At 48.5% G+C, this 19,318-nt stretch overlaps 2 protein-coding genes across 2 annotated transcripts in view; both read left to right on the top strand.

Moving 5' to 3' along the window:
- LOC113832249 (WD repeat-containing protein 1-like) overlaps nucleotides 1-8,955 on the top strand; it is an 11,979-nt gene extending 3,024 nt beyond the window's left edge. Inside the window, exons 5-16 of the mRNA XM_035453030.1 lie at nucleotides 147-274; nucleotides 941-1,051; nucleotides 1,819-1,992; nucleotides 2,242-2,386; nucleotides 3,439-3,526; nucleotides 3,647-3,827; nucleotides 4,494-4,604; nucleotides 5,372-5,545; nucleotides 5,795-5,939; nucleotides 7,200-7,380; nucleotides 8,047-8,157; nucleotides 8,924-8,955. Coding sequence (XP_035308921.1) covers nucleotides 147-274; nucleotides 941-1,051; nucleotides 1,819-1,992; nucleotides 2,242-2,386; nucleotides 3,439-3,526; nucleotides 3,647-3,827; nucleotides 4,494-4,604; nucleotides 5,372-5,545; nucleotides 5,795-5,939; nucleotides 7,200-7,372 — 1,430 coding nt within the window. The 3' untranslated portion in view covers nucleotides 7,373-7,380; nucleotides 8,047-8,157; nucleotides 8,924-8,955. The remainder of the gene's footprint in view (nucleotides 1-146; nucleotides 275-940; nucleotides 1,052-1,818; nucleotides 1,993-2,241; nucleotides 2,387-3,438; nucleotides 3,527-3,646; nucleotides 3,828-4,493; nucleotides 4,605-5,371; nucleotides 5,546-5,794; nucleotides 5,940-7,199; nucleotides 7,381-8,046; nucleotides 8,158-8,923) is intronic.
- On the top strand, nucleotides 7,466-19,318 carry LOC107980379 (WD repeat-containing protein 1-like). The gene is made up of 15 exons (XM_035453029.1): nucleotides 7,466-7,479; nucleotides 7,585-7,657; nucleotides 8,047-8,157; nucleotides 8,924-9,097; nucleotides 9,347-9,491; nucleotides 10,544-10,631; nucleotides 10,753-10,933; nucleotides 11,600-11,710; nucleotides 12,477-12,650; nucleotides 12,900-13,044; nucleotides 14,306-14,486; nucleotides 15,153-15,263; nucleotides 16,030-16,203; nucleotides 16,464-16,609; nucleotides 18,332-19,318. Exons 1-11 carry the CDS (start codon nucleotides 7,466-7,468, stop codon nucleotides 14,476-14,478), a joined length of 1,389 nt encoding a protein of 462 aa, XP_035308920.1. The 3' UTR covers nucleotides 14,479-14,486; nucleotides 15,153-15,263; nucleotides 16,030-16,203; nucleotides 16,464-16,609; nucleotides 18,332-19,318.

Below are 19,318 nucleotides of genomic sequence, written 5' to 3'. Positions count from 1 at the left end.
GCTCTAGCAGCTTGACCATTGGGGTTCCCATTGTCTTTCTGGGATTGATTTTTTTTTTTTTCTCCTCTCTCTCCTCGACACTGACCGGGAAAGGATTGGAGCCATCTTCTTATGGGAGGGTGGCTCTTCTGTGGGTGAGATCACAGCACACAACAAAGTCATCAACTGTGTGGACATCAAGCAGAGCAGGCCCTACCGACCAGCCACTGGGAGTGATGATAACTGCAGCATTCTTCGAGGGGGCCCTCCTTTCAAATTCAAGTTAACAATTGGTGTAAGTGGGCTTTCTTAGGGTGGTTTTGTGGGTGAGTTTTGTGGTTTGTATTGAGACCGTGGGACCTAGATAGATGTGTTTAGATATGGATGCAGGAAGGTAGTAACAGTGTATGCTCTAAGTGCTGTAACGTATAGGAAGCAGATTTAGTGGGGAAAATAGACACAAATGGGGAATTCTTAACCCTGGTCCTCATAATTCTAGGCCCCAGGCTGAGTACGGAGGCTCCAGTAGGGAAGGACATGCTCCGGATAATGCGAGTGTACATAGTATTAGGGTAGGTAGCAAAATGCCAGTTATTTGGCTCTGTTGAGCTAGGCTTGCTAAGCCATCAAATTAGCAAAAGATCTCCCTCCAGGACATCTATCTGGATTGGCCTCTAGGGTACCTCCCTGCAGAGCAGAGATGCCTGGAGTGGAATCTGAGGAGTCAAGTGCTCAACCTTTTTCCTAGGAGCATTGTGCATTTTAGTCTGGAGGTCTTTTCTCAATTCTGGCCTGCGACTTAACAGTACCATGGTCCTTTTGTTGAGGAAGGAAAAGTCTCCATCAAAAGATGGCAGGTGTGCCTTAGAGTCCAGAGCCCTTAAGCAGAATCCACCTTTCCTGCTGATGAGCAGTGTTGTCTTAAGGGGCCACTGATCTGACTATATCTTCCCTGTCACAGGTTGTCCTCCTGAAGGACCAGAAAAAGTGCTTCAGTATCGACAACCCTGGCTATGAGCCCGAAGTCGTGGCCGTGCACCCTGGTGGGGACACAGTGGCTGTTGGAAGCTCGGTAAGACCCTTTTCTTTATTTTGTGACCTTGGAGCCTGGAGAAGGCCAGGGTCTTGAGTGTATGCTGGAATCCCAAAGATAGGCTCCAATGGTAGTGAAAGGATGAACTTGCCAGTGAGATCAAGAACAAGCAGATAGAGAGCAAGCTTGCTTCTTCCATGGCCTTTATATAGGCGAGCAGCAGATGTAGCCCAGATTAAGGTGCATCATTTAATCCTGACTCAAAAGATCTGGATTAAAAGTGCTTCTTCCCACTTTTTGGATCCTTTAAATAAGGAAAAATAATCCTCACAGATGTACCTAGCCACTTAGGTTTCCGTTAATTCCGGATGTAGTCAACCAGCAAGAATGGCTATTACTCAAGGTGTACCTGGCACATGGTGACAGGAAGCATGCTGGAGCAGATATATGTACCTTGCCAGACACAACTGGCGCCCCAGAGGTTGGGAAGCTATTTGTGCCGTTTTCTTCAGGTTGACCTTTCAGGGAGCCATGAGCACTATTTTAGGGGGTCTCCTTGGCAGCCAGCCAATACAGAATGAGACTGGGGAGGCTTGGGGTCCAGACATTTCTGCCCAGGTAAGGAGGAAGCTGAGATTAAATAAGTAAGGAGTATGTGAGGAGGAAGCAGCTGTTTCTTGGCAGCCAGAGCCCCAGGCATGGACTGGTGCCTACAGAACCATGGCAGAGCAAACCCTGACCTTCCCCTATGACAGGGCACATGGTGTGTATGTTAAGGAGTGACTGCTTTGTGTCCCTGCCTACAGGATGGCAAAGTGCGTGTTTACTCCATCCTGGGCTCCACGCTAAAGAATGAAGGCAAGCTCCTAGAAGCCAAGGGGCCAGTGACAGACTTGGCCTACTCCCATGATGGTGCCTTCCTGGCTGTGTGTGATGCCAGCAAGGTGGTCACAGTGTTCAGTGTGGCTGATGACTACTCGGTGAGTAGGGTGCAGACCCCTATATACTATACTTGAAGGCACATGGGAGGACTCTAGCCAGGTGCTCTTAGGCTTTGACTTCCTCAGCTATGTCTTCATCTCCATGAGTGTCAGACACCTGGTGGAGCTATTGGGAGGATGCTGGTAGTGATCAAGGACATTAGGGCTTCTCTCTGTTACTGGGAGGAAGGACACATAGTACCCTGGCCAACACTACAATCTAACACCTCTGTTTTCTTTCTATATTAGGAGAACAATGTTTTTTATGGACACCATGCAAAAATCGTGTGCCTGGCTTGGTCACCAGACAATGAACACTTTGCCTCAGGTGGCATGGACATGATGGTGTACGTGTGGACACTTAGTGACCCAGAGACCAAAGTTAAGATCCAAGGTAACTCATCCCTGGGCCTCAGGGGTCAGTTCTCTGACCATGCTCCCTAAGCTCAAGTGACCCTGGGGTTTGTGCTTTAAGTGACCTGAAGGAGATGATGTATCTCCATCCTTTCCTCTAGCACACACCAGGCACTCTGCTGGCCTTGCAGAGGGATCTTAAGACATTGCTTATGGCAGGAATGCTTGATCTCCATATGTAGGAGCTACATGAGGAAAAGCTTTTGACACCTCTCTTCCCCACCCTGCTCCTATGCCTAAGCCCACAACCACCAAGTTAGCTCAGTCCCACCATGGTGACGGCAGCAGAAGGATAATGGGAACCATGCTTTTCCAAGTAGCCATAATTTCAAAGGAGACATTTTTAAAGCATTATTTTGATTATCCATCATCTTACCACACTGATCCTGCTGGTAGCTCCATGCTAGGGTCCAGAGTCACATATGGCTGGTGGTCCTGACTGAAACGGCTATATTCCATTTTTATACTGTCCCCTTCACCTACCCTGTTACAGAGGTGGCAACCTTCTGTGTTTATGGGAACAGGGATCCTAGCCTATCTTAAAGCTGTCCTCGGACCACCTCCCCTACAGTTGTTGTACCTGCATCCCAGGCAGCAAGAAAGGGGTAGGGGATTGAGAGAGAAATGTGTTACTTTACAGGGGAATCCCCTCAGTGGTTACACATAACCCCTCTGAGCCAGTTTTTTTCTTCTAGATGGGCCCATCACTTGAGCTTTCTCTGTGCATGCCAAAGACGTGAAAAGATCTGTTGGGGAGGTGGTTGCCCTATCAGGACTAGTGTCCAGTGGGGTGAGAGCTGCAGCCCAGGTTTTTCTCCTAAGTAGCTATAACAATTGGTTGTCATGGGTACCAGCACTGAGTCGGCTAGCTCCTTTCTACTAAGAGATACCAACTTGCCTATTCCTGGCCTTCCCAAAGAAACTTAGGAAGTGATGAAGCCAGAAAGAAACTGCTCCCTGTAGCTCCATCCTTGGTGGAGGTGCTAATACTGGGCCATGCTGCCATGGACAGCTGGCCCCTTTCCTACATAGCCTCCATCTCTTCTGAGACACCTTTGGACATGAGCTTTAAAGCCCCAAAGCAGTCCTTAGTGCATATCAATCCCTATAGCATCCTCAGGTATGCAATATCCACCATAGGCCTATGCTCTAGCAGCTTGACCATTGGGGTTCCCATTGTCTTTCTGGGATTGATTTTTTTTTTTTTTCTCCTCTCTCTCCTCGACACTGACCGGGAAAGGATTGGAGCCATCTTCTTATGGGAGGGTGGCTCTTCTGTGGGTGAGATCACAGCACACAACAAAGTCATCAACTGTGTGGACATCAAGCAGAGCAGGCCCTACCGACCAGCCACTGGGAGTGATGATAACTGCAGCATTCTTCGAGGGGGCCCTCCTTTCAAATTCAAGTTAACAATTGGTGTAAGTGGGCTTTCTTAGGGTGGTTTTGTGGGTGAGTTTTGTGGTTTGTATTGAGACCGTGGGACCTAGATAGATGTGTTTAGATATGGATGCAGGAAGGTAGTAACAGTGTATGCTCTAAGTGCTGTAACGTATAGGAAGCAGATTTAGTGGGGAAAATAGACACAAATGGGGAATTCTTAACCCTGGTCCTCATAATTCTAGGCCCCAGGCTGAGTACGGAGGCTCCAGTAGGGAAGGACATGCTCCGGATAATGCGAGTGTACATAGTATTAGGGTAGGTAGCAAAATGCCAGTTATTTGGCTCTGTTGAGCTAGGCTTGCTAAGCCATCAAATTAGCAAAAGATCTCCCTCCAGGACATCTATCTGGATTGGCCTCTAGGGTACCTCCCTGCAGAGCAGAGATGCCTGGAGTGGAATCTGAGGAGTCAAGTGCTCAACCTTTTTCCTAGGAGCATTGTGCATTTTAGTCTGGAGGTCTTTCCTCAATTCTGGCCTGCGACTTAACAGTACCATGGTCCTTTTGTTGAGGAAGGAAAAGTCTCCATCAAAAGATGGCAGGTGTGCCTTAGAGTCCAGAGCCCTTAAGCAGAATCCACCTTTCCTGCTGATGAGCAGTGTTGTCTTAAGGGGCCACTGATCTGACTATATCTTCCCTGTCACAGGTTGTCCTCCTGAAGGACCAGAAAAAGTGCTTCAGTATCGACAACCCTGGCTATGAGCCCGAAGTCGTGGCCGTGCACCCTGGTGGGGACACAGTGGCTGTTGGAAGCTCGGTAAGACCCTTTTCTTTATTTTGTGACCTTGGAGCCTGGAGAAGGCCAAGGTCTTGAGTGTATGCTGGAATCCCAAAGATAGGCTCCAATGGTAGTGAAAGGATGAACTTGCCAGTGAGATCAAGAACAAGCAGATAGAGAGCAAGCTTGCTTCTTCCATGGCCTTTATATAGGCGAGCAGCAGATGTAGCCCAGATTAAGGTGCATCATTTAATCCTGACTCAAAAGATCTGGATTAAAAGTGCTTCTTCCCACTTTTTGGATCCTTTAAATAAGGAAAAATAATCCTCACAGATGTACCTAGCCACTTAGGTTTCCGTTAATTCCGGATGTAGTCAACCAGCAAGAATGGCTATTACTCAAGGTGTACCTGGCACATGGTGACAGGAAGCATGCTGGAGCAGATATATGTACCTTGCCAGACACAACTGGCGCCCCAGAGGTTGGGAAGCTATTTGTGCCGTTTTCTTCAGGTTGACCTTTCAGGGAGCCATGAGCACTATTTTAGGGGGTCTCCTTGGCAGCCAGCCAATACAGAATGAGACTGGGGAGGCTTGGGGTCCAGACATTTCTGCCCAGGTAAGGAGGAAGCTGAGATTAAATAAGTAAGGAGTATGTGAGGAGGAAGCAGCTGTTTCTTGGCAGCCAGAGCCCCAGGCATGGACTGGTGCCTACAGAACCATGGCAGAGCAAACCCTGACCTTCCCCTATGACAGGGCACATGGTGTGTATGTTAAGGAGTGACTGCTTTGTGTCCCTGCCTACAGGATGGCAAAGTGCGTGTTTACTCCATCCTGGGCTCCACGCTAAAGAATGAAGGCAAGCTCCTAGAAGCCAAGGGGCCAGTGACAGACTTGGCCTACTCCCATGATGGTGCCTTCCTGGCTGTGTGTGATGCCAGCAAGGTGGTCACAGTGTTCAGTGTGGCTGATGACTACTCGGTGAGTAGGGTGCAGACCCCTATATACTATACTTGAAGGCACATGGGAGGACTCTAGCCAGGTGCTCTTAGGCTTTGACTTCCTCAGCTATGTCTTCATCTCCATGAGTGTCAGACACCTGGTGGAGCTATTGGGAGGATGCTGGTAGTGATCAAGGACATTAGGGCTTCTCTCTGTTACTGGGAGGAAGGACACATAGTACCCTGGCCAACACTACAATCTAACACCTCTGTTTTCTTTCTATATTAGGAGAACAATGTTTTTTATGGACACCATGCAAAAATCGTGTGCCTGGCTTGGTCACCAGACAATGAACACTTTGCCTCAGGTGGCATGGACATGATGGTGTACGTGTGGACACTTAGTGACCCAGAGACCAAAGTTAAGATCCAAGGTAACTCATCCCTGGGCCTCAGGGGTCAGTTCTCTGACCATGCTCCCTAAGCTCAAGTGACCCTGGGGTTTGTGCTTTAAGTGACCTGAAGGAGATGATGTATCTCCATCCTTTCCTCTAGCACACACCAGGCACTCTGCTGGCCTTGCAGAGGGATCTTAAGACATTGCTTATGGCAGGAATGCTTGATCTCCATATGTAGGAGCTACATGAGGAAAAGCTTTCGACACCTCTCTTCCCCACCCTGCTCCTATGCCTAAGCCCACAACCACCAAGTTAGCTCAGTCCCACCATGGTGACGGCAGCAGAAGGATAATGGGAACCATGCTTTTCCAAGTAGCCATAATTTCAAAGGAGACATTTTTAAAGCATTATTTTGATTATCCATCATCTTACCACACTGATCCTGCTGGTAGCTCCATGCTAGGGTCCAGAGTCACATATGGCTGGTGGTCCTGACTGAAACGGCTATATTCCATTTTTATACTGTCCCCTTCACCTACCCTGTTACAGAGGTGGCAACCTTCTGTGTTTATGGGAACAGGGATCCTAGCCTATCTTAAAGCTGTCCTCGGACCACCTCCCCTACAGTTGTTGTACCTGCATCCCAGGCAGCAAGAAAGGGGTAGGGGATTGAGAGAGAAATGTGTTACTTTACAGGGGAATCCCCTCAGTGGTTACACATAACCCCTCTGAGCCAGTTTTTTTCTTCTAGATGGGCCCATCACTTGAGCTTTCTCTGTGCATGCCAAAGACGTGAAAAGATCTGTTGGGGAGGTGGTTGCCCTATCAGGACTAGTGTCCAGTGGGGTGAGAGCTGCAGCCCAGGTTTTTCTCCTAAGTAGCTATAACAATTGGTTGTCATGGGTACCAGCACTGAGTCGGCTAGCTCCTTTCTACTAAGAGATACCAACTTGCCTATTCCTGGCCTTCCCAAAGAAACTTAGGAAGTGATGAAGCCAGAAAGAAACTGCTCCCTGTAGCTCCATCCTTGGTGGAGGTGCTAATACTGGGCCATGCTGCCATGGACAGCTGGCCCCTTTCCTACATAGCCTCCATCTCTTCTGAGACACCTTTGGACATGAGCTTTAAAGCCCCAAAGCAGTCCTTAGTGCATATCAATCCCTATAGCATCCTCAGGTATGCAATATCCACCATAGGCCTATGCTCTAGCAGCTTGACCATTGGGGTTCCCATTGTCTTTCTGGGATTGATTTTTTTTTTTTTTCTCCTCTCTCTCCTCGACACTGACCGGGAAAGGATTGGAGCCATCTTCTTATGGGAGGGTGGCTCTTCTGTGGGTGAGATCACAGCACACAACAAAGTCATCAACTGTGTGGACATCAAGCAGAGCAGGCCCTACCGACCAGCCACTGGGAGTGATGATAACTGCAGCATTCTTCGAGGGGGCCCTCCTTTCAAATTCAAGTTAACAATTGGTGTAAGTGGGCTTTCTTAGGGTGGTTTTGTGGGTGAGTTTTGTGGTTTGTATTGAGACCGTGGGACCTAGATAGATGTGTTTAGATATGGATGCAGGAAGGTAGTAACAGTGTATGCTCTAAGTGCTGTAACGTATAGGAAGCAGATTTAGTGGGGAAAATAGACACAAATGGGGAATTCTTAACCCTGGTCCTCATAATTCTAGGCCCCAGGCTGAGTACGGAGGCTCCAGTAGGGAAGGACATGCTCCGGATAATGCGAGTGTACATAGTATTAGGGTAGGTAGCAAAATGCCAGTTATTTGGCTCTGTTGAGCTAGGCTTGCTAAGCCATCAAATTAGCAAAAGATCTCCCTCCAGGACATCTATCTGGATTGGCCTCTAGGGTACCTCCCTGCAGAGCAGAGATGCCTGGAGTGGAATCTGAGGAGTCAAGTGCTCAACCTTTTTCCTAGGAGCATTGTGCATTTTAGTCTGGAGGTCTTTCCTCAATTCTGGCCTGCGACTTAACAGTACCATGGTCCTTTTGTTGAGGAAGGAAAAGTCTCCATCAAAAGATGGCAGGTGTGCCTTAGAGTCCAGAGCCCTTAAGCAGAATCCACCTTTCCTGCTGATGAGCAGTGTTGTCTTAAGGGGCCACTGATCTGACTATATCTTCCCTGTCACAGGTTGTCCTCCTGAAGGACCAGAAAAAGTGCTTCAGTATCGACAACCCTGGCTATGAGCCCGAAGTCGTGGCCGTGCACCCTGGTGGGGACACAGTGGCTGTTGGAAGCTCGGTAAGACCCTTTTCTTTATTTTGTGACCTTGGAGCCTGGAGAAGGCCAGGGTCTTGAGTGTATGCTGGAATCCCAAAGATAGGCTCCAATGGTAGTGAAAGGATGAACTTGCCAGTGAGATCAAGAACAAGCAGATAGAGAGCAAGCTTGCTTCTTCCATGGCCTTTATATAGGCGAGCAGCAGATGTAGCCCAGATTAAGGTGCATCATTTAATCCTGACTCAAAAGATCTGGATTAAAAGTGCTTCTTCCCACTTTTTGGATCCTTTAAATAAGGAAAAATAATCCTCACAGATGTACCTAGCCACTTAGGTTTCCGTTAATTCCGGATGTAGTCAACCAGCAAGAATGGCTATTACTCAAGGTGTACCTGGCACATGGTGACAGGAAGCATGCTGGAGCAGATATATGTACCTTGCCAGACACAACTGGCGCCCCAGAGGTTGGGAAGCTATTTGTGCCGTTTGCTTCAGGTTGACCTTTCAGGGAGCCATGAGCACTATTTAGGGGGTCTCCTTGGCAGCCAGCCAATACAGAATGAGACTGGGGAGGCTTGGGGTCCAGACATTTCTGCCCAGGTGAGGAGGAAGCTGAGATTAAATAAGTAAGGAGTATGTGAGGAGGAAGCAGATGTTTCTTGGCAGCCAGAGCCCCAGGCATGGACTGGTGCCTACAGAACCATGGCAGAGCAAACCCTGACCTTCCCCTATGACAGGGCACATGGTGTGTATGTTAAGGAGCGACTGCTTTGTGTCCCTGCCTACAGGATGGCAAAGTGCGTGTTTACTCCATCCTGGGCTCCACGCTAAAGAATGAAGGCAAGCTCCTAGAAGCCAAGGGGCCAGTGACAGACTTGGCCTACTCCCATGATGGTGCCTTCCTGGCTGTGTGTGATGCCAGCAAGGTGGTCACAGTGTTCAGTGTGGCTGATGACTACTCGGTGAGTAGGGTGCAGACCCCTATATACTATACTTGAAGGCACATGGGAGGACTCTAGCCAGGTGCTCTTAGGCTTTGACTTCCTCAGCTATGTCTTCATCTCCATGAGTGTCAGACACCTGGTGGAGCTATTGGGAGGATGCTGGTAGTGATCAAGGACATTAGGGCTTCTCTCTGTTACTGGGAGGAAGGACACATAGTACCCTGGCCAACACTACAATCTAACACCTCTGTTTTCTTTCTATATTAGGAGAACAATGTTTTTTATGGACACCATGCAAAAATCGTGTGCCTGGCTTGGTCACCAGACAATGAACACTTTGCCTCAGGTGGCATGGACATGATGGTGTACGTGTGGACACTTAGTGACCCAGAGACCAAAGTTAAGATCCAAGGTAACTCATCCCTGGGCCTCAGGGGTCAGTTCTCTGACCATGCTCCCTAAGCTCAAGTGACCCTGGGGTTTGTGCTTTAAGTGACCTGAAGGAGATGATGTATCTCCATCCTTTCCTCTAGCACACACCAGGCACTCTGCTGGCCTTGCAGAGGGATCTTAAGACATTGCTTATGGCAGGAATGCTTGATCTCCATATGTAGGAGCTACATGAGGAAAAGCTTTTGACACCTCTCTTCCCCACCCTGCTCCTATGCCTAAGCCCACAACCACCAAGTTAGCTCAGTCCCACCATGGTGACGGCAGCAGAAGGATAATGGGAACCATGCTTTTCCAAGTAGCCATAATTTCAAAGGAGACATTTTTAAAGCATTATTTTGATTATCCATCATCTTACCACACTGATCCTGCTGGTAGCTCCATGCTAGGGTCCAGAGTCACATATGGCTGGTGGTCCTGACTGAAACGGCTATATTCCATTTTTATACTGTCCCCTTCACCTACCCTGTTACAGAGGTGGCAACCTTCTGTGTTTATGGGAACAGGGATCCTAGCCTATCTTAAAGCTGTCCTCGGACCACCTCCCCTACAGTTGTTGTACCTGCATCCCAGGCAGCAAGAAAGGGGTAGGGGATTGAGAGAGAAATGTGTTACTTTACAGGGGAATCCCCTCAGTGGTTACACATAACCCCTCTGAGCCAGTTTTTTTCTTCTAGATGGGCCCATCACTTGAGCTTTCTCTGTGCATGCCAAAGACGTGAAAAGATCTGTTGGGGAGGTGGTTGCCCTATCAGGACTAGTGTCCAGTGGGGTGAGAGCTGCAGCCCAGGTTTTTCTCCTAAGTAGCTATAACAATTGGTTGTCATGGGTACCAGCACTGAGTCGGCTAGCTCCTTTCTACTAAGAGATACCAACTTGCCTATTCCTGGCCTTCCCAAAGAAACTTAGGAAGTGATGAAGCCAGAAAGAAACTGCTCCCTGTAGCTCCATCCTTGGTGGAGGTGCTAATACTGGGCCATGCTGCCATGGACAGCTGGCCCCTTTCCTACATAGCCTCCATCTCTTCTGAGACACCTTTGGACATGAGCTTTAAAGCCCCAAAGCAGTCCTTAGTGCATATCAATCCCTATAGCATCCTCAGGTATGCAATATCCACCATAGGCCTATGCTCTAGCAGCTTGACCATTGGGGTTCCCATTGTCTTTCTGGGATTGATTTTTTTTTTTTTTTCTCCTCTCTCTCCTCGACACTGACCGGGAAAGGATTGGAGCCATCTTCTTATGGGAGGGTGGCTCTTCTGTGGGTGAGATCACAGCACACAACAAAGTCATCAACTGTGTGGACATCAAGCAGAGCAGGCCCTACCGACCAGCCACTGGGAGTGATGATAACTGCAGCATTCTTCGAGGGGGCCCTCCTTTCAAATTCAAGTTAACAATTGGTGTAAGTGGGCTTTCTTAGGGTGGTTTTGTGGGTGAGTTTTGTGGTTTGTATTGAGACCGTGGGACCTAGATAGATGTGTTTAGATATGGATGCAGGAAGGTAGTAACAGTGTATGCTCTAAGTGCTGTAACGTATAGGAAGCAGATTTAGTGGGGAAAATAGACACAAATGGGGAATTCTTAACCCTGGTCCTCATAATTCTAGGCCCCAGGCTGAGTACGGAGGCTCCAGTAGGGAAGGACATGCTCCGGATAATGCGAGTGTACATAGTATTAGGGTAGGTAGCAAAATGCCAGTTATTTGGCTCTGTTGAGCTAGGCTTGCTAAGCCATCAAATTAGCAAAAGATCTCCCTCCAGGACATCTATCTGGATTGGCCTCTAGGGTACCTCCCTGCAGAGCAGAGATGCCTGGAGTGGAATCTGAGGAGTCAAGTGCTCAACCTTTTTCCTAGGAGCATTGTGCATTTTAGTCTGGAGGTCTTTCCTCAATTCTGGCCTGCGACTTAACAGTACCATGGTCCTTTTGTTGAGGAAGGAAAAGTCTCCATCAAAAGATGGCAGGTGTGCCTTAGAGTCCAGAGCCCTTAAGCAGAATCCACCTTTCCTGCTGATGAGCAGTGTTGTCTTAAGGGGCCACTGATCTGACTATATCTTCCCTGTCACAGGTTGTCCTCCTGAAGGACCAGAAAAAGTGCTTCAGTATCGACAACCCTGGCTATGAGCCCGAAGTCGTGGCCGTGCACCCTGGTGGGGACACAGTGGCTGTTGGAAGCTCGGTAAGACCCTTTTCTTTATTTTGTGACCTTGGAGCCTGGAGAAGGCCAAGGTCTTGAGTGTATGCTGGAATCCCAAAGATAGGCTCCAATGGTAGTGAAAGGATGAACTTGCCAGTGAGATCAAGAACAAGCAGATAGAGAGCAAGCTTGCTTCTTCCATGGCCTTTATATAGGCGAGCAGCAGATGTAGCCCAGATTAAGGTGCATCATTTAATCCTGACTCAAAAGATCTGGATTAAAAGTGCTTCTTCCCACTTTTTGGATCCTTTAAATAAGGAAAAATAATCCTCACAGATGTACCTAGCCACTTAGGTTTCCGTTAATTCCGGATGTAGTCAACCAGCAAGAATGGCTATTACTCAAGGTGTACCTGGCACGTGGTGACAGGAAGCATGCTGGAGCAGATATATGTACCTTGCCAGACACAACTGGCGCCCCAGAGGTTGGGAAGCTATTTGTGCCGTTTGCTTCAGGTTGACCTTTCAGGGAGCCATGAGCACTATTTAGGGGGTCTCCTTGGCAGCCAGCCAATACAGAATGAGACTGGGGAGGCTTGGGGTCCAGACATTTCTGCCCAGGTGAGGAGGAAGCTGAGATTAAATAAGTAAGGAGTATGTGAGGAGGAAGCAGATGTTTCTTGGCAGCCAGAGCCCCAGGCATGGACTGGTGCCTACAGAACCATGGCAGAGCAAACCCTGACCTTCCCCTATGACAGGGCACATGGTGTGTATGTTAAGGAGCGACTGCTTTGTGTCCCTGCCTACAGGATGGCAAAGTGCGTGTTTACTCCATCCTGGGCTCCACGCTAAAGAATGAAGGCAAGCTCCTAGAAGCCAAGGGGCCAGTGACAGACTTGGCCTACTCCCATGATGGTGCCTTCCTGGCTGTGTGTGATGCCAGCAAGGTGGTCACAGTGTTCAGTGTGGCCGATGACTACTCGGTGAGTAGGGTGCAGACCCCTATATACTATACTTGAAGGCACATGGGAGGACTCTAGCCAGGTGCTCTTAGGCTTTGACTTCCTCAGCTATGTCTTCATCTCCATGAGTGTCAGACACCTGGTGGAGCTATTGGGAGGATGCTGGTAGTGATCAAGGACATTAGGGCTTCTCTCTGTTACTGGGAGGAAGGACACATAGTACCCTGGCCAACACTACAATCTAACACCTCTGTTTTCTTTCTATATTAGGAGAACAATGTTTTTTATGGACACCATGCAAAAATCGTGTGCCTGGCTTGGTCACCAGACAATGAACACTTTGCCTCAGGTGGCATGGACATGATGGTGTACGTGTGGACACTTAGTGACCCAGAGACCAAAGTTAAGATCCAAGGTAACTCATCCCTGGGCCTCAGGGGTCAGTTCTCTGACCATGCTCCCTAAGCTCAAGTGACCCTGGGGTTTGTGCTTTAAGTGACCTGAAGGAGATGATGTATCTCCATCCTTTCCTCTAGCACACACCAGGCACTCTGCTGGCCTTGCAGAGGGATCTTAAGACATTGCTTATGGCAGGAATGCTTGATCTCCATATGTAGGAGCTACATGAGGAAAAGCTTTTGACACCTCTCTTCCCCACCCTGCTCCTATGCCTAAGCCCACAACCACCAAGTTAGCTCAGTCCCACCATGGTGACGGCAGCAGAAGGATAATGGGAACCATGCTTTTCCAAGTAGCCATAATTTCAAAGGAGACATTTTTAAAGCATTATTTTGATTATCCATCATCTTACCACACTGATCCTGCTGGTAGCTCCATGCTAGGGTCCAGAGTCACATATGGCTGGTGGTCCTGACTGAAACGGCTATATTCCATTTTTATACTGTCCCCTTCACCTACCCTGTTACAGAGGTGGCAACCTTCTGTGTTTATGGGAACAGGGATCCTAGCCTATCTTAAAGCTGTCCTCGGACCACCTCCCCTACAGTTGTTGTACCTGCATCCCAGGCAGCAAGAAAGGGGTAGGGGATTGAGAGAGAAATGTGTTACTTTACAGGGGAATCCCCTCAGTGGTTACACATAACCCCTCTGAGCCAGTTTTTTTCTTCTAGATGGGCCCATCACTTGAGCTTTCTCTGTGCATGCCAAAGACGTGAAAAGATCTGTTGGGGAGGTGGTTGCCCTATCAGGACTAGTGTCCAGTGGGGTGAGAGCTGCAGCCCAGGTTTTTCTCCTAAGTAGCTATAACAATTGGTTGTCATGGGTACCAGCACTGAGTCGGCTAGCTCCTTTCTACTAAGAGATACCAACTTGCCTATTCCTGGCCTTCCCAAAGAAACTTAGGAAGTGATGAAGCCAGAAAGAAACTGCTCCCTGTAGCTCCATCCTTGGTGGAGGTGCTAATACTGGGCCATGCTGCCATGGACAGCTGGCCCCTTTCCTACATAGCCTCCATCTCTTCTGAGACACCTTTGGACATGAGCTTTAAAGCCCCAAAGCAGTCCTTAGTGCATATCAATCCCTATAGCATCCTCAGGTATGCAATATCCACCATAGGCCTATGCTCTAGCAGCTTGACCATTGGGGTTCCCATTGTCTTTCTGGGATTGATTTTTTTTTTTTTTTCTCCTCTCTCTCCTCGACACTGACCGGGAAAGGATTGGAGCCATCTTCTTATGGGAGGGTGGCTCTTCTGTGGGTGAGATCACAGCACACAACAAAGTCATCAACTGTGTGGACATCAAGCAGAGCAGGCCCTACCGACCAGCCACTGGGAGTGATGATAACTGCAGCATTCTTCGAGGGGGCCCTCCTTTCAAATTCAAGTTAACAATTGGTGTAAGTGGGCTTTCTTAGGGTGGTTTTGTGGGTGAGTTTTGTGGTTTGTATTGAGACCGTGGGACCTAGATAGATGTGTTTAGATATGGATGCAGGAAGGTAGTAACAGTGTATGCTCTAAGTGCTGTAACGTATAGGAAGCAGATTTAGTGGGGAAAATAGACACAAATGGGGAATTCTTAACCCTGGTCCTCATAATTCTAGGCCCCAGGCTGAGTACGGAGGCTCCAGTAGGGAAGGACATGCTCCGGATAATGCGAGTGTACATAGTATTAGGGTAGGTAGCAAAATGCCAGTTATTTGGCTCTGTTGAGCTAGGCTTGCTAAGCCATCAAATTAGCAAAAGATCTCCCTCCAGGACATCTATCTGGATTGGCCTCTAGGGTACCTCCCTGCAGAGCAGAGATGCCTGGAGTGGAATCTGAGGAGTCAAGTGCTCAACCTTTTTCCTAGGAGCATTGTGCATTTTAGTCTGGAGGTCTTTCCTCAATTCTGGCCTGCGACTTAACAGTACCATGGTCCTTTTGTTGAGGAAGGAAAAGTCTCCATCAAAAGATGGCAGGTGTGCCTTAGAGTCCAGAGCCCTTAAGCAGAATCCACCTTTCCTGCTGATGAGCAGTGTTGTCTTAAGGGGCCACTGATCTGACTATATCTTCCCTGTCACAGGTTGTCCTCCTGAAGGACCAGAAAAAGTGCTTCAGTATCGACAACCCTGGCTATGAGCCCGAAGTCGTGGCCGTGCACCCTGGTGGGGACACAGTGGCTGTTGGAAGCTCGGTAAGACCCTTTTCTTTATTTTGTGACCTTGGAGCCTGGAGAAGGCCAAGGTCTTGAGTGTATGCTGGAATCCCAAAGATAGGCTCCAATGGTAGTGAAAGGATGAACTTGCCAGTGAGATCAAGAACAAGCAGATAGAGAGCAAGCTTGCTTCTTCCATGGCCTTTATATAGGCGAGCAGCAGATGTAGCCCAGATTAAGGTGCATCATTTAATCCTGACTCAAAAGATCTGGATTAAAAGTGCTTCTTCCCACTTTTTGGATCCTTTAAATAAGGAAAAATAATCCTCACAGATGTACCTAGCCACTTAGGTTTCCGTTAATTCCGGATGTAGTCAACCAGCAAGAATGGCTATTACTCAAGGTGTACCTGGCACATGGTGACAGGAAGCATGCTGGAGCAGATATATGTACCTTGCCAGACACAACTGGCGCCCCAGAGGTTGGGAAGCTATTTGTGCCGTTTGCTTCAGGTTGACCTTTCAGGGAGCCATGAGCACTATATTTAGGGGGCTTCCTTGGCAGCCAGCCCACAGAGTGAGACTGGGGAGGCTTGGGGTCCAGACATTTCTGCCCAGGTGAGGAGGAAGCTGAGATTAAATAAGTAAGGAGTATGTGAGGAGGAAGCAGCTGTTTCTTGGCAGCCAGAGCCCCAGGCATGGACTGGTGCCTACAGAACCATGGCAGAGCAAACCCTGACCTTCCCCTATGACAGGGCACATGGTGTGTATGTTAAGGAGCGACTGCTTTGTGTCCCTGCCTACAGGATGGCAAAGTGCGTGTTTACTCCATCCTGGGCTCCACGCTAAAGAATGAAGGCAAGCTCCTAGAAGCCAAGGGGCCAGTGACAGACTTGGCCTACTCCCATGATGGTGCCTTCCTGGCTGTGTGTGATGCCAGCAAGGTGGTCACAGTGTTCAGTGTGGCCGATGACTACTCGGTGAGTAGGGTGCAGACCCCTATGTACTATACTTGAAGGCACAGGGGAGGACTCTAGCCAGGTGCTCTTAGGCTTTGACTTCCTCAGCTATGTCTTCATCTCCATGAGTGTCAGACACCTGGTGGAGCTATTGGGAGGATGCTGGTAGTGATCAGGGACATTAGGGCTTCTCTGTTACTGTGAGGGCTGGCTGGGAGGAAGGACACAGAGTACCCTGGCCAACACTACAATCAAACACCTCTGTTTTCTTTCTGTACTAGAACAATGTTTTTTGTGGACACCGTTCAAAAATCGTGTGCCTGGCTTGGTCACCAGACAATGAACACTTTGCCTCAGCTGGCATGGACATGATGCTGTACGTGTGGACACTGAGTGAGTGACCCAGAGACCAAAGTCAAGATCCAAGGTAACTCATCCCTGGGCCTCAGGGGTCAGTTCTCTGACCATGCTTCCTAGGCTCAAGTGACCCTGGGGTTTGTGCTTTAAGTGACCTGAAGGAGATGATATATCTCCATCCTTTCCTCTAGCACACACCAGGCACTCTGCTGGCCTTGCAGAGGGATCTTAAGACATTGCTTATGGCAGGAATCCTTGATCTCCATATGTAGGAGCTACATGAGGAAAAGCTTTTGACACCTCTCCTCCCCATCCTGCTCCTTCGCCTAAGCCCACAACCACCAAGTTAGCTCAGTCCCACCATGGTGACGGCAGCAGAAGGATAATGGGAACCATGCTTTTCCAAGTAGCCATAATTTCAAAGGAGACATTTTTAAAGCATTATTTTGATTATCCATCATCTTACCACACTGATCCTGCTGGTAGCTCCATGCTAGGGTCCAGAGTCACATATGGCTGGTGGTCTGACTGGAACGGCTATATTCCATTTTTATACTGTCCCCTTCACCTACCCTGTTACAGAGGTGGCAACCTTCTGTGTTTATGGGAACAGGGATCCTAGCCTATCTTAAAGCTGTACTCAGACCACTCCAATAGCTGCAAGTTAGGGAGGCCCACTATATCCTGCTGTGTCAGTATTCATGGAAGGCAGACAAGGAAGAGGAACCCAGAAGCTGCTTCCAAGGAGCCATTTTGGTTTGTAAGGAAATCTAGAGATTTCACAAATGAAATGGATTGGCAAGTTACTGTGTCTGCCCTAGAGGTGCAGAGAATGGGTTGGCATCTGTCTGCTGTGGTCACAGACTCCTGAACACAAGGTGCTCACCATGTGTGAGCCTTGCCATGTTGAGTGCTGAAACTTTGGAGTTCTCAGGCCCAGGAGCCGCTGATCTAGACTAGAAGCTACCTGGGCCATGGGACTAGGAATCCTGTCCAGGGACCTCTTTCCTGGAACTGTGAGGTCCCTGGAGCTTTATGAGAAGTTTGAGCTGAAGGAATCACAAAGGTTCAGTCTCATGGTTGAAGTCAAGAATAATGGAGGTGCGAGGACAGCTTGAGTCCCATTGCTCCAGTATGACTTCTGGAGGGGACACCAGTCAGGTCCTCAATCTCTTTCTTGTCCATACCCCACCTCTTCCACTTTAGTGCTACATAGGACACTAGTGACAGGACCTCAGCAAAATCCAAAGACCTCAAGGTCTTTGTTCGAAATACATAGCATCATTTGCATATAAACTGACACAACGTCGGTACACTTCAAACCAGTTAGTTGGCTAGAAGTGTATATGGCATATAAACACTGGCCGTGCTGTGTTGATCTGAGAATAACTGATTTGTCTGTTGAGCACAGCCAGAGCCATTGTGGAGCTGGCTGTTTTCCCTGTTTAATTGTTTGAGTCTGTAAATGTAGATCCTGTGGAACCGCTTTGTGTCTGTTCTATCTTGTCTGTTCTGTTGCTGTGTGTGTGAAAAGGGAGAATCATCAAGTGTTGGGACTTTTAAGAGGAGCCACTTGGCATGGGCGGTAAGAAGCCTGGAGGTACTATTGGTTCGCCTGGAATTGGTGCAAGGCTGAGCTCTGTCCTCACAAATTTGTCCTTATGAAAGTGAAGCTGCCACTGTGGTAGTTTCTGGTTCTCTCTGACAACTATAGCCCTGTGGTTCTCTTCTTACTCAAATATAGGGAGAGGCAAGGTGAGCCTGTTTCCTCAAATTGCACTCTTTTTCCCAGATGCTCACCGGCTGCACCATGTCAGCAGCCTGGCCTGGCTGGATGAGCACACATTGGTCACCACTTCCCATGACGCCTCTGTGAAGGAGTGGACAATCACCTACTGAGGACGCCGCTCACCCCACGGACCGAATCAGGGACTAGATTTTTAACTGCCTCAGAGCACCCTTCTCTTAACTATTTCTGTAACGCTCCCCTTCCCGCCTGTCCCGGGAGTGAGCAGGGCCTGCGAATACCCTCCTCTCTACAGGGAGTCTATGTCTGTACGCGTCCTTCTGAAAGCTTTAGACAGTAACAGTTTGCACATGAGAAATAAAGCAAGCACCTAAACAGCATGTGGAGCGTACCTGAAAACTTACTGCCCACCAGACCGTGAGAGTGTGGAACATTCCAGAGGCAGCAGCCTCCAAAGCACAGACCCCAGCCCCTGTGGCTCTTGCAGCTTATCAGGAAGCTGGGTAGGGAGCAGGCCACGGCTCTCCTTTCCCATGCAAGATGCAGCTGCACTGGAGAGGAGGAGCTGCTCTGCAGACCCCTGTGTCAGCATTCTGGGTAGAGCAGGTGTCTACTCCATGGTGTAAGTCATGTTACATGGCTGTCTCCCTGGAGTTATCCCCAGATCCCATGGGGACATGTGAACCTTGATCTCATTGTCAGATTTTGTGCTTGATTTTAAGAATGGAATCATGGGTTTTTTTGTTTGTTTTGTTTTTGTTTTTTTTTTTTTAATGTATCTTGACTGTTGTCTGTCTTGTTCCTGAGCTGGCGTGCTGACAGTACCATGTCTAGGCGAGTAGTGCCCTTCATAGCCAGACTGAGGCTATGGTCACATGATCACCATGCTTCAATGTTTTCCTGTCTCTTTCCCTCCTTCTCCCCTGGGCCCAATGCAGAGATTAAGGACAAGATGATGTCACTGTAACTTGTCATGTTTTTACCTTTTTTTTTTTCTTTTTCAGTGCAGAAATTAAAGTAAGTATAAAGCAC

This window comes from Cricetulus griseus (genome assembly GCF_003668045.3).
Source record: "Cricetulus griseus strain 17A/GY chromosome 1 unlocalized genomic scaffold, alternate assembly CriGri-PICRH-1.0 chr1_1, whole genome shotgun sequence".
NCBI lineage: Eukaryota > Metazoa > Chordata > Mammalia > Rodentia > Cricetidae > Cricetulus > Cricetulus griseus.
This window is presented reverse-complemented; position numbering and strand designations above follow the sequence as displayed.